The sequence below is a fragment of the Monopterus albus genome, unplaced genomic scaffold (genome assembly GCF_001952655.1).
Source record: "Monopterus albus unplaced genomic scaffold, M_albus_1.0 scaffold34.1, whole genome shotgun sequence".
NCBI lineage: Eukaryota > Metazoa > Chordata > Actinopteri > Synbranchiformes > Synbranchidae > Monopterus > Monopterus albus.
In genome coordinates, this window is record NW_018127914.1 from 2,100,208 (window position 1) to 2,112,468 (window position 12,261).

The window sequence follows — 12,261 nt, forward strand, 5'->3', positions numbered from 1 at the left end:
AACATCTCTGTTACTTGCGCCGCTGAAATATAATCCTCTTCTGCCTCAACATCCTCGTTCGCTTCTGATTTATTAGCTCTTTTCCCTCTTGGAGGCATTTTAATAGTTGTAGAATTTGTTCAAAGACTTGAAAATGTAGAAGATGTGAAAAATCTTAGAACAGACAAGAGGAGCAGTAAACGTCTGCTCTCCCTTGCAACCCGGAAGGTTCTTTTTAAATAAATGCACACATCCAGTCTCTGGTTAACTCTTGCGTCCTCTCCTCTCCGCCTCTCCAGTACTTATCTGTGCCATTTACTTCCCAAATCTGGGAGCGTGGTTTCTTTTCATGGGAATGTTGGTGTGCATGCATAGCTGTGCAGAGCAGCTTGTGAGTCAGCAGTCAGTGTCTCGGTAAAAGATGAACTAGAATGACACAAGGCTAAACATTGAATTCATATACTCTGTAACACCCAAGTTAGAAAGACCAAGCTTGCCCTGATTCCATGTGGCTGTCACAGGTGATCTGGTCTGTGGCACAGGAATAAACACTTGCTAAAATAGAGCTGGGTCATGTGTCTTTAGGTGTGCGTGTGTGTTTGCAGGTTCAGAAGGCCTGGCTGTGTTGATCTGTGAGACACAGGAGATGATTGCTCTTAATTTGTCCCTGACTTTTGAACTTTACATGCATCTCCTTTCCATCCCTCCTTCTCACTCTCATTGCCTGTGTGGTCCTTTCCCTTTTAATTCTCTGTCAATCTGAAGGCTTAAAAAATAACTAAAGTTTTTAAAGCACTTTCTTGACAAATATGTGACTGTTTTTAGGTCCTACACTTCTGCCTTTCCTGTCTTTTCTTAGCCTACCTCTGTCCTACTTTCCACTTGTTTGCCTTCGTTTTCCTTCTCTTATTTTTTCCTCTGCTTCAGTTCCATCCTCTCCATATTTTTTCAACCTCATTATAACTTTCCTCTTCTTTCATGACAGACTGTATTTTGGTAGCACTACCGGTCAAAGGTCTGGACACGCGTTCCCATTCAATTCAATGGGAAAGTGCACAGATCAGGACAAGTGTTTTAAAACCATTTCTAAAGCTCTGAGTGTTCCCAGGAGCACAGGGACCTCAATAACTGTGAAATGGAAGAAGCCTGGAAACACAAGATCTCCACCTGAGTCCAAACTAAGTAATAGGCAAGAAGAGCCATGGTCAGGGAGGAGACCAAGATCCCAGCGCTCACTTTAACAGAGCTTCATAAGTTCCCTTGCAGAGATGGAAACCCTGCTGGCAGGACGACTATTTCAGCATCATGCTGTGGGGGTACTGCTCCATAGTAGGAGTGCCAAGACTGGTCAGAACTGAGGGAAGGGTGTAATGCAGCGAAACACAGAAAGGCTCTTAAAGAAAACCTGCTCCAGAGTGCATGTGACCTGATCAAAATGCACGGTCTCCATTGGTTATAATCCAGTGGCCCGCTGCACACAAAAACACACACTTTGGAATTTATCATTGAACATCCATGCAGTGTGTTTTTTTTTCTCGTTCATATTGTAGCCAGTGTTTTATGGCTGTGAATGCAAACAAAATTCCGCTCACCTCTATTGTATTTGAGTGTTTGCAGAGCTTTATGATGTTCATATCTAAAAGGCAAAACATTTTGCATGGAAGGACATCACAAGAGTGAGAGATCCATTTTTCTAATTTGTGTGAAAAACAAAACAGCCTGAACGTGAAAAACCGCATTTGTACACAATGTAACAAACTGCCACTAGTGAGTCTTAGTCACTGTGTGTAATGGGGATCGGCAGGGAGCAATGAGAAAAAAAAACACTTGGCAGTTTTCCTCAAGCAACATTAATGAAGCACTTAAGGGTAAAAACAGAGCTGGTGCAAGCTATGATGCACATCAAAACACCCACAGTCACTGGTTTCTATAGAGGCCTTTTTTAAACCTCCTTTTTCCAGCACTGATGTGTCAGCTATCAACTCCTGTTCTTCTGTTGAATCCTCTATCCACTGTTTTACAGATTAGTGGATTAATTTTCCTCCAAACAGGTCACAACAAGCTCAATACACACCAACCACAGACTGTATAACAGAAGGCACAAACACAGTAGACACATTAGCGCTGTTACAGTATATATCCAATATCATAAAATAATCTACTGGCTGTTCGTCATCCAGAATAGCGTGTGTGTGTGTGTGTGTGTGTGTGTGTGTGTGTGTGTGTGTGTGTGTTTTCCTTTCAGGTACTCGTACTGCTGTGGTATGGTAATGAAACCTTGCCCACAAACCACCCTTTGGTTTTCTGACAATTTAAAGTTCTCCCGTTCTTTCAAAGCCTTCAATCTTTGAAAACATTTGCTCTGAACCTCTTATTCAAATGAGTCAGCCTGCTGCGGCCGCCATGATTTTCTAACTCTGTAGTTATGATCGAAGCCAAAAACGACTGACACAAGCACACAGCAATTACGTAGTGCTCTTCTTCTGTATTTTACACAGTTAATGACTGAAGAGCTGTGGAACTCAAAGTTGATTTAAAAATAAAATGGTGCGTTGGTTAAAAATATTGATGCCAATACATTTTCAAGGTTGAAGTAATCAATTATGTCCACTGATCGAGGCAGCTGTACAATTGATGCTATGCTCTGCTTACCTTCACATCGACACACCTGACACCCTGTATGACAGACCTGAGATACTGGCATGATGTTTATATGTAGCAAAGCCCCATGCTCTGGTCAATACATGTTCTCTAATTCACTGTTTTTTTTTTTTTTTCTTCCCCCCTCCCTCTCTCTTCTCCACCAACCATCTCCTGACCAATGGCCGTACGACTTGGTTTCCTGTTCCCCAGATTGATCAGCCAATCGATGGGGATTTTCAGAGGAGCTCCACCCACCTTCACCGCCTGCCTTCCTCCTCCCCCCTCCCCCCGTGCCCGCACCCACTCCATCACCCAGCCCTCCATCCAGCCCTTCGTACACAAAATGACTCTGGAACTTACTGAGTGGTCTTCTATATGGATTTTTACTGCTTGTAATAGACAGTAAAGAAAAAGAGGTGGTAACCTCAATGAGAAAAAAGCCATAAACACACACCACACACACATACACATTCACACACAAGCACACCACATGCACACACAAACTGAGATACTGACATACCAAATAAAGCTGACAGAGTTTTCTAGGCAGTATTTGATACACCTGACAAACGCACACAAAGAAGGGAATGTACAAGTTTACTCTTGGAATGTACTGCACACTCTTCCTGTAAAAGTTCAACTGCTTCCTTTATTTTCAGTATTTTCTACAAGCATTTGGAAAGCTGACCTTGTTATTTTTTTCCAGTCCTGGGTGGTGGGGGGAACTAGGATAGAGAAGGATTAATACTTCTGAATTTGAAGCTGCAGTGCTTTTTGGAGGTCTGCTTGTTTAGAGGACAACTGAGTGGTCATTTAGCTTGCTTTTTTTTATACTCTAGCAGATCTGTAAATTCTGATTTATGCCAGATCTATATATCCAATAGGTCTATATAGATCTATATATCCAGTTTTCTTTATTTCTTTAGTGTCCACAGTCTTTGGAATTTTAGCAGGACCAGTTTTAGATAAGTTTTATTATCTCGTGTGCTGGGACACTATCTGTAAAAGTTGTTTTTTTTTTATCTTAGTGTCTTAGTGGTGTTAGCACTCCATCGTTTTATTCTTTTAAAGCAGTAAATACTACATAACCAGCTACAACCACAGTTTGCAATTTGTGGCTTGTAAGGATTGTAATTAAGTTACGAAGACACTGTTGGTTTCAAAGTGGCCACAGGTAACTTGATATAAGTCCTTCGTGGAAGCAGGGAAGTTGTTTTTTTTTTTTTTTTTACTTTTGTTGCTACAGGTAATTGTTCTCAGATTTGCCAGTGTGCTAGAAGAGGTGCACTTGTTTACTCATTGCGTGCATGCCCTCCACCATGCCTCCCCAGAACACGGAGGCTGACGCTATGCAGGTCGGATCTCTGGTGAGCGGGGTTAATAACAAGAACTCCACAGCATCAGGTTCAGATGAGGACAAAGGAGGAGCAGGAGGGGAAACGGATGGATTGGGAGGAGGAGGAGGTCAAGGAGGGGAGGAGTCAGCAAGCGAAGGATCGATAGAAGGCATTTCTTTGAAGAGATGGTTGATGCATGGGGCCGTGATGTTCGGTCGGGAATTCTGCTACGCCATGGAGACGGCACTGGTCACACCTGTACTGCTGCAGATTGGTAAGTAACGAGTCCACAAACGCACCGATCAAGAAAACACATTTACATAAAAACACTATTTTATTACTCACATCAGCATCTGTTGAGTGCTAAATTTCAGAAAAACTGTTCCAATTTAAAAAAAATGAGTGCAGCCCACCTGGTCAAGAAAAACACTTCCTCTTTACTTTTCAGTCTTGAAAACATCATCAGGAAAAAATTTTTAGTAACCTTTAACAAACTGTGTTTGGGCAGGATCTTGGGTTTCTTATTCAGGATATGAACATGGAATCTTTGCTAACAGAAATATTTGGAATAAAAGGAGCTATAAAAGTCTGTGACTGGGAGCAGGGAGTCTGCTGTTTGTCCTTGCATTCAGGAAGACACCTTGGCAGCTAAAATGTTCAAGAATGTAACACACCTTCCATTCACCCTTTTCAGATGGTCTTTTACTGGGCCTGTCAGGAGGTTAGCTGGCTCGGACTCTGACTCCCTGCACACACGCACACGTGCAGACAGCGTGCTGTCATTTGCATCTAGTGTTTTCTTTGATAATTTTTGAGAAAATGCCAAGTCCACTTTTGTCTGGAGTACTACTCTAGAGCCCAAAGAGAAAATGTAGAGGGTGTGAAGAGTGAAAAGGAGGAGAGGAAGAGGGGCAAGAACATGAGAGGGAGATAAAAGGCTGAAGCAGCCGTAACCTTATTTATAATTCAGAGTCACTTCCCATGCAGTCCCCGTTCTTTCTTGCTTTTCTCTCCAAATCTCTCCTTCCTCCTCTGCGACATAGCGTGATCTCCTACCTTCATAACCAAGTCGACATGACTGGTCGCTCTCCAGCCACTATAATATCTGGCTTTGGAAGACCTGCTTACACTTTTCTGTCATTTCAAATGGACGGTGCTAAAACCTGGCAAGTCTTGGAAGTTAAAGTTTTTTTCTGAAGAGTGCTGTGCTCTAATTGCATTGGTTTCAGCCCTAAAATAATAATAGCAATGTTGGGATTTACTCTGTTTATGCGTGTAGCTTTTAATCATAGCTACTGTAACCTTATATCAGGCCTGTCTCCTGTGGTAGTATGCTGCCTGCTTTTTTTTTTGTTCTAATTTGTTCTGATTTTGCCGTCCTGACCTGTTCTCTCTTGGTAGATATTGGAACCACAGAGAGGTACATCTGCTCCAGATTAATCCACTGAAATCAATAAAGCAGACAGAAAGAGGACTTTATTGGCTAGCTGAGATTCATCAGTTATAAAGAGAGTAAGTCCAGTCATGGTGGTCTTTTTGTGTCAGACTAATTGTCTGTCATTAGTTTGATCTTTTATCCTGATCATAGGCAGAGAGGATTGTCTTCCCTCTAAATGAATTATGAAGTAGATTGCAGCCAGTAGTGGCCACACTTCCACCACCATGTGGATGTCAGGCTGCATGACTGCCTGAAACGGGACAGTAGCTCTATTCAGATTACAGCCATGTTTAAACCTCTTGGTTTAATATCACAGTGCTAACAGGCCAGTCAGCACATTTGTTGTGTGAATAAAGTTGAAAGCAGCAGTAATGTCTTTTCTTGTGGAGCAAGACAACATGGACATATCAGCACTGTTTAATGTGCCAGCCTTGTTACAGAAATGATGCAACATAACCAGTCATTTGAGGATGTGTTAAGGGGTGTCTGACACAGACAGGCCTTAACTAGCATAGGGAGGGGGTTATCAAAGTTCAGAAGGAGTGTAAAGCATGTTCAAGTTCTTTCACTTTTTTTTTCTCCAAAGCAATTTTTTTAGTCTTGACTGCCTCCTAAGAAAAATGTCTCACTCATTAACAGCTAAATGTTTTACTAGTTGTGAGCCTGATGTTTTGGTGCTGGGAAAATAGCAAATAGCTGATTTATTACAGCCTTTTTGATAAGAACTCACTGTCTGCTCTGGTTGGAAACAAGGCTAATAAGAGTGAACTGTGAAGCTGTGGTCTACAAAACAAATGTGCTGAAAAAGGATTGATATGCTCTGTAGAACTGAGGGGGCCAGTTTAGGCAGGTGATAATTCTCCCTGGGTTCACCACTGTTTGTAGCTTCATTGTCAGTATTTTTTTGATTTGATTTGATTCTTTCAAACATGTAACGACAGTCAATATGTCAACACACATAATTTCACACATATCCACAAATCCAATATCAATTTGCTTATACCTAGTACATGCTTGAACGGAGTAGGAAGAAGTCAGACTTATCTAGTCCTACCCCATGACATCATCTTACCATCATTGGTTTGCAAGCAGTATTACTACATAGATAATTATGTTCTACACCACGCTAGTGATATACTAATATTACAGACTGTTAGCATTCTTACATAATTACATACTTTGATAATTATCTTCTACATCACACAAGTAGCAGTAGTACAGTGTTAACATTCATACACCACACCCACAGTGTTACACCTGATTAATCGTTGAGCCTGTTCTTGCATATATCTTGATTGACACATACCTTTATATTTATGTTTAAACTCGTCAAGTCTATTACTATTTTTTATGTCTACACTTAAATTATTCCATAGTTTTACCCCACTTATGGAAATACAGAATCTTTTTTTGGTTGTACGTATAGCATGAATTTTATAATTTAACTGACCCCTTAAATTGTATCCCCCTTCCCTTTCATTAAATAGTTTTTGAATTCCACCAGGTAATAAATTGTTCCTGGCTTTATACATAAACACAGCAGTCTTATATCCCACTAAATCAAAAAATTTTAACAATTTAGACTGTATGAAAGCTACATTGGTGTGATCCCTATACCCCATCTTATGCACAATTCTTATCGCTCTTTTTTGTAATATATACAATGGTTGAAGTGATTTCAATATGTTGATTCATTTAATCTCAACTTCTGTTTTCAGTTAATGTTGCTACACTGGTAGTTCAGTGTGAAACGATTTGGAAAGATTAGTGGGGTAGTCATGTCTAAGCTGGAAATAAATTCTGCGTACGATTTAATAGTGAAGAAATCCTCTATGGCCCAAAACCATTTCGCCAATAAAACACAATTGTAAAAATATTGATAAGACCATTGTAACGAGTCAAAGAACTGTTGATACAACAAACAAGGTGAGAGCAAACAGAAGTAAACTAGGAATAGGAAAATACATTTGGGCTTATGTGTTGGTGACCTACTTTCTTTTGAATGGAACACCACATTCCAGTCTTTGTAACACATCAATGATCAGCTCACTAGGTTAGATTTGATCACGTATAACCTTTTAGCAGTTATCCATCGTCAAGTGTGAAGCCACGCTCACTGCGTTTCCTCCTCGCCCTCCGCCTCATCTAATCAAAGCCAAGTGTTCCTCTCAGTTTGGTTCTGCGCAGCTCCATTCATATTTTCACCTACTAACAGACAAACTGATGTATTGATGTGAAAACAACCCCCCCCCACCCCATGTTGCTGGGGACCGACTGTAGCTCCTGGAATTAACTGGTAAGCTGGCTAGTTGGCTCATTCTGAGTGAAACCATTGTGTATAACCCCATAACAATGGGTCGCTGAAAGAGAGCGCATGGTTTTGTGTGAGTTTTCAGCAGACACAGTTTGGTCAAGGAGCCCATGTTTACACATCCCAGAGAAAGGATAAGAAACATCTGCCTTACAAGGTGCTGTGTGGAGAGCATGCCGAGGCGCTGTGTCTCCGAGCTCCTGGCAGGATTCCAGGATGCAGGCTAAAGGCATGGACACATTGCAGTTGTTGGGCTGGTTTAAGTTGTTAGATGTTGGTAGTTATTTTCTGTGTTAAGACTGGCCAAGCTAGTGTTGACACTAGGGGGATAAATACATTTCACCCCAGAGTTTACAGTTAGTTTTTTTCTGTTTTTTTTTTTTTTTTTTTTTTTTAAATGGTAGCATAGGGAAACAACGTAGCTGATTTTGAGTACAGTGAGCAATGTCTGCATTACCAGAGCCACAATTCTCTCCTGTAGGGCTGTTATCAGTGGTTGTAGCCATGTTCTCTTTTTGAGACGAAGGATCCAGTCACTGATAATAAAGAGATGATTAAGAAAATAAATTTAATCTAAGGTGCACTTAGATTTAACTTACTGGTCAGTGGCTTTGATTCATTCTGCCTCTTTCTTTTACATATACTGCCTTTATTGAAAGTTGCCCCAAGTAAGAGCATCACCTACAATAATGACTTAATGCAACTAACGGTGAGGTCAAGTCAGTGATAGGAAAGGGATTAAGCAAGATAGAGAGGGAAAAAAGAATGGATAGAGAGGGAGGAAAAGGAATGCCTTTGAAAGGAGAGCTGGGAATGAGGAGGTGATGAAGTTATGCAATGCGTTGTCATTCCTTTTGGTCTGAGTCTGGTACATTACATAAGCTTTCTCAGAACTGAGCTCAAAGTGGCAGAGAAAAGCAGTTAAAAGCATCATGATGCTCTCTGAAGACAGAAGAAGAAACTGACATGGCTACTTGAGGTGCAGCAGAGCTCCACTAACTTCAGGAACAATGGGATAACCACTAAAAGTTCACGTACTGCCAAGTTCACAGCCTAGTCTCCAATTAGGGGCACAAAAAGCCCTGTATGCGAGATAAGTGCCTGCAAACACTAGGCAGTACCTTTGTCTTTAGTAAAGCCAAGAAGGCCTGCAAAGAAGTACATTTCAATTTACAACAGCAGAAATTATGGTTTGTGGTAACGAGTGAAGCTTACAGCACTAGGTTTGAGATCAGTCATTTTATTATTGTTGTACATTCATTTATTACACCTATTTAATGACTCTGCAAAAAAAAAAAAACACTACCCTGTTAAGTAATTTTAATCCTGAAAGTCAGATTTTCCTAACTCAAGTGAGAAAAGTGGTAGTGAAATGAGATGTCTATTAAACCACCTGTTTAATACATGACAGAACAATTATTCTCTAGTGTACTGCATCAAGTTGTTATCCTCTGTCAAGACACTGACACTAATTTATATCACATTTTTGTGACAAGTTAATTTGCATTAGAAACTAAGCAAATAATTTTATGGTACTGGAAAGGTTTTCCACTTCTTTGGAAAAAAAAAAAAGACTTCAAAAATTCAGTTTTAGAGAAAAAGGTGGCTTGTATTTGTTCCTCTCTGCTAGACAGTACACATATCCAAGATATCTTTGTTGCTTTGTCTCTTCTAACCACGTTACTCTGGCTGGGTATCAGGAGCAGCACAGTCTGAAGGTGACCCACCAGGGGCTTTTTCATTATTATTAATCTGTTTATTTGCTTAGTTTATGAACTTTCTGTGCATACAGCAGCAGCTGTGCCACTAATGCCCAGGGCTGGCAGCTCTGCAATTTTGTTATCCTTCTTTGCAGGCCTTCTTGGCTTTACTAAAGACAATTATTACACTCAGGAAGTGTCCCTCTATTCATTCAGGCTCTGTGGCTGAGAGTCTCGGCCCAGGTTAGTGTATTGGTGTTTTGACTTTTAGTCAAGGAAATTAAATGAAGTAAATGTCCCAGTGTTCTGAAACAACACATGGCATTAATATGTACATGCCAAAGCTGAATGACCAACAGAGGCAACCTGTCACGTGACCTTTGGTCCATGGGAAACACACAGGGATCCTTTTTAGATAGATCTTTCCACATCTCGGCCTGGAGCTAGTGAGCTAACCTAGGCGTTCCCTTAACCAAATTTGCAACATGTAAGCTACAGGTTTCCACACGAGATGATTGCCTCGCAGATAAATTTAAAAACCGTTCACTATTTAAAACACTAGACTCTAGACCCATGTAGGACTGACAAGTTTATCTGAACTTTGTCTGTGGCAGTAATTTGTCAAATCATTCCTTAAATGTACTATATGCACAGAATGTAATCAGTTATTTGGAAATGTTTTGTGAAATGTGCAGCCTGAGTGGATCTGGTATCGTGTATAATGACAGCTAAATGGGAGGTTTTAGCACATTAGCTCGTACTTTGTGGGCATGTTGTGATGTGTTCAAAACACAGCTCATTATTTTAATTAGTTATTTCAGTATAATCAGTATATTACAAAATGCTGTCTTGTTTTATCATTTGCTATAGCTATTTATTAGTTTAGCATCTTTAATAATTGCAGTCAAGCTTTTTTTAATGTAGTTAGCACGCAAAGGTAACATTTGTTAGCTATTTGTTGTAATATGCTACAAAACGGAGCGTCCCATGTAGCATGCTATTGTGCATGTGCAGTAAATCAGTGTGATCTCACATTGTTTAGGCTGGCATGCAAGTAACCTAATCCACTGAGTGATCCCATCATGTTGATCTTGTCTAATCCAGCAGATGACCTTGCAGACAGTGCACTGTAATACAGGGTTATGTAAATGACTGGCTTGATGTCACACAGTGACTAATCACTATAATCTGTCATTCAGCGACAGGGTAGATGGAGTAGGAGAACAGATGGATAAAATGTTTTAAAAATGTTGTTGAGGCAAATAGAAAAAGCAAAACAAGCATTTATCAAGAGACATATGAAATATGTGGAAAAGAGGAAAAACATCTATAGAGAAAAGGTGAGAATTAGGAATCACTGACTGTAAATTGTATTCCTGCCAGCCTGAGTCCTTTTAACCACAATCAGTTATCTTTTACACCTCTTCCTGTCTCCAGAGAGAGAGAGAAGAGAGCACAAGACAAACACAGCAGTCTTTCAGTTTTTTAAAGCCTACCTCTTTATAAAGTTTTAGTTAATGGCAGCAGTGATTTTTATTACTGTGCAAACATGGAGACACAGATGGGTTTAGAGAGGGTTATGTGCTAACATCACCAGCGTTGCAGGGTGGGGTTCTGAATGTAATTTGGACACAGCGAAAGACGAGACAAACAGCAACACTGGTATGCGATGACTGATGCCAGTGGTTTCCAAAATATGGCCCGTGGACCATGACAAGGTAATTGAGAGGGTTCTAGCATTAACAAACAACATTCATGTGTGTTTGTGATGTTAGGTAAATGCAGAATCAGCAGATACTTTAGTATTATGACAATGCCATATTATACTGTATGCATTCATCTGGGCACATGCGTTTGCCCATGTACTGACTTTAATGTGACTTGAACTGTGGCATACTGTTGTACACCACAGTTAGTCAGTATGTCAGTCAGTGGCTAGAAAATCAATAGGACCTAACAGCACGACACACACAGCATAAACACACACAGTGGGCCTGACAGCAGCCAGAGAGCATGACAGTAATGGGTTGCCTCAGGGTTAGCTTGTGTATGAATTTAAAAAGGGTGTGGAAAAACATCTGCTCTCTCACCGACCCTCGTTGCCTCTGACAGTACATACATGAGAGGATGGATAGATGAATACTGACTCATTAATCTTATATTGTCATCCTGTGTATCCAGCTAAAACGATGATGGTGGGAGCCATCATCGTCATCGTTAAAAACAGTCACGGGCTGTCAGATTTGAAACAGGTGATTTTGCGTAGTAGTTCCTTTACAGCAAGCAGTATACATATACTGTATGTTGTCCTATGCAAAGGGTCTAAGATCATGATGCTTCACCCACACTCCAGGAATGTATCTAAACATCCCAGCTCATATACTTACCTGTCAAAATTATAAATATTCTGACTTTTAACTCTCTCATTCTCAAAAAGCCAAAGTGATGTTAACCCTGGTTTTTGCTCTTTCTTTGTCCCACTTTCTCTTCAGTCTGGCAGCCACTGTTTCAGACTTTTAGTAGACAAAACGATGTTTGAAATAATTACTCGTGGTGGCAGGTGGGGCTAATTTATGGACCATACTTTGATAACAACAGAAGAGCTCATAGATGAGGGCAGTAGTATAGCTGAGAGACACTATGTCCTGTCCCATTTTCCCTTTATCAGACAGTGTGTAAAATCTTAGTTAATGCACCTTTACCTCTCTTTTTCTCAGTATCAGCCTCTCAAGTTTACTGCAGTGGTGTTGCATAACGATGCTGACTGGAAGCAGCTCTGTGTGTGTGCACATCATGCAGGCTCCATGCAGTTTTAATGTCACTTTTTACCCTTATGCACAGACATTTAGCGCA

At 40.5% G+C, this 12,261-nt stretch overlaps 1 protein-coding gene across 1 annotated transcript in view; it reads left to right on the forward strand.

The window, feature by feature from the left end:
* The window catches only part of slc45a4a (solute carrier family 45 member 4a), a 45,829-nt gene that overhangs the window by 13,124 nt on the left and 20,444 nt on the right, over nucleotides 1-12,261 (forward strand). Inside the window, exon 3 of the mRNA XM_020597580.1 lies at nucleotides 2,833-4,233. Coding sequence (XP_020453236.1) covers nucleotides 3,930-4,233 — 304 coding nt within the window. The 5' untranslated portion in view covers nucleotides 2,833-3,929. The remainder of the gene's footprint in view (nucleotides 1-2,832; nucleotides 4,234-12,261) is intronic.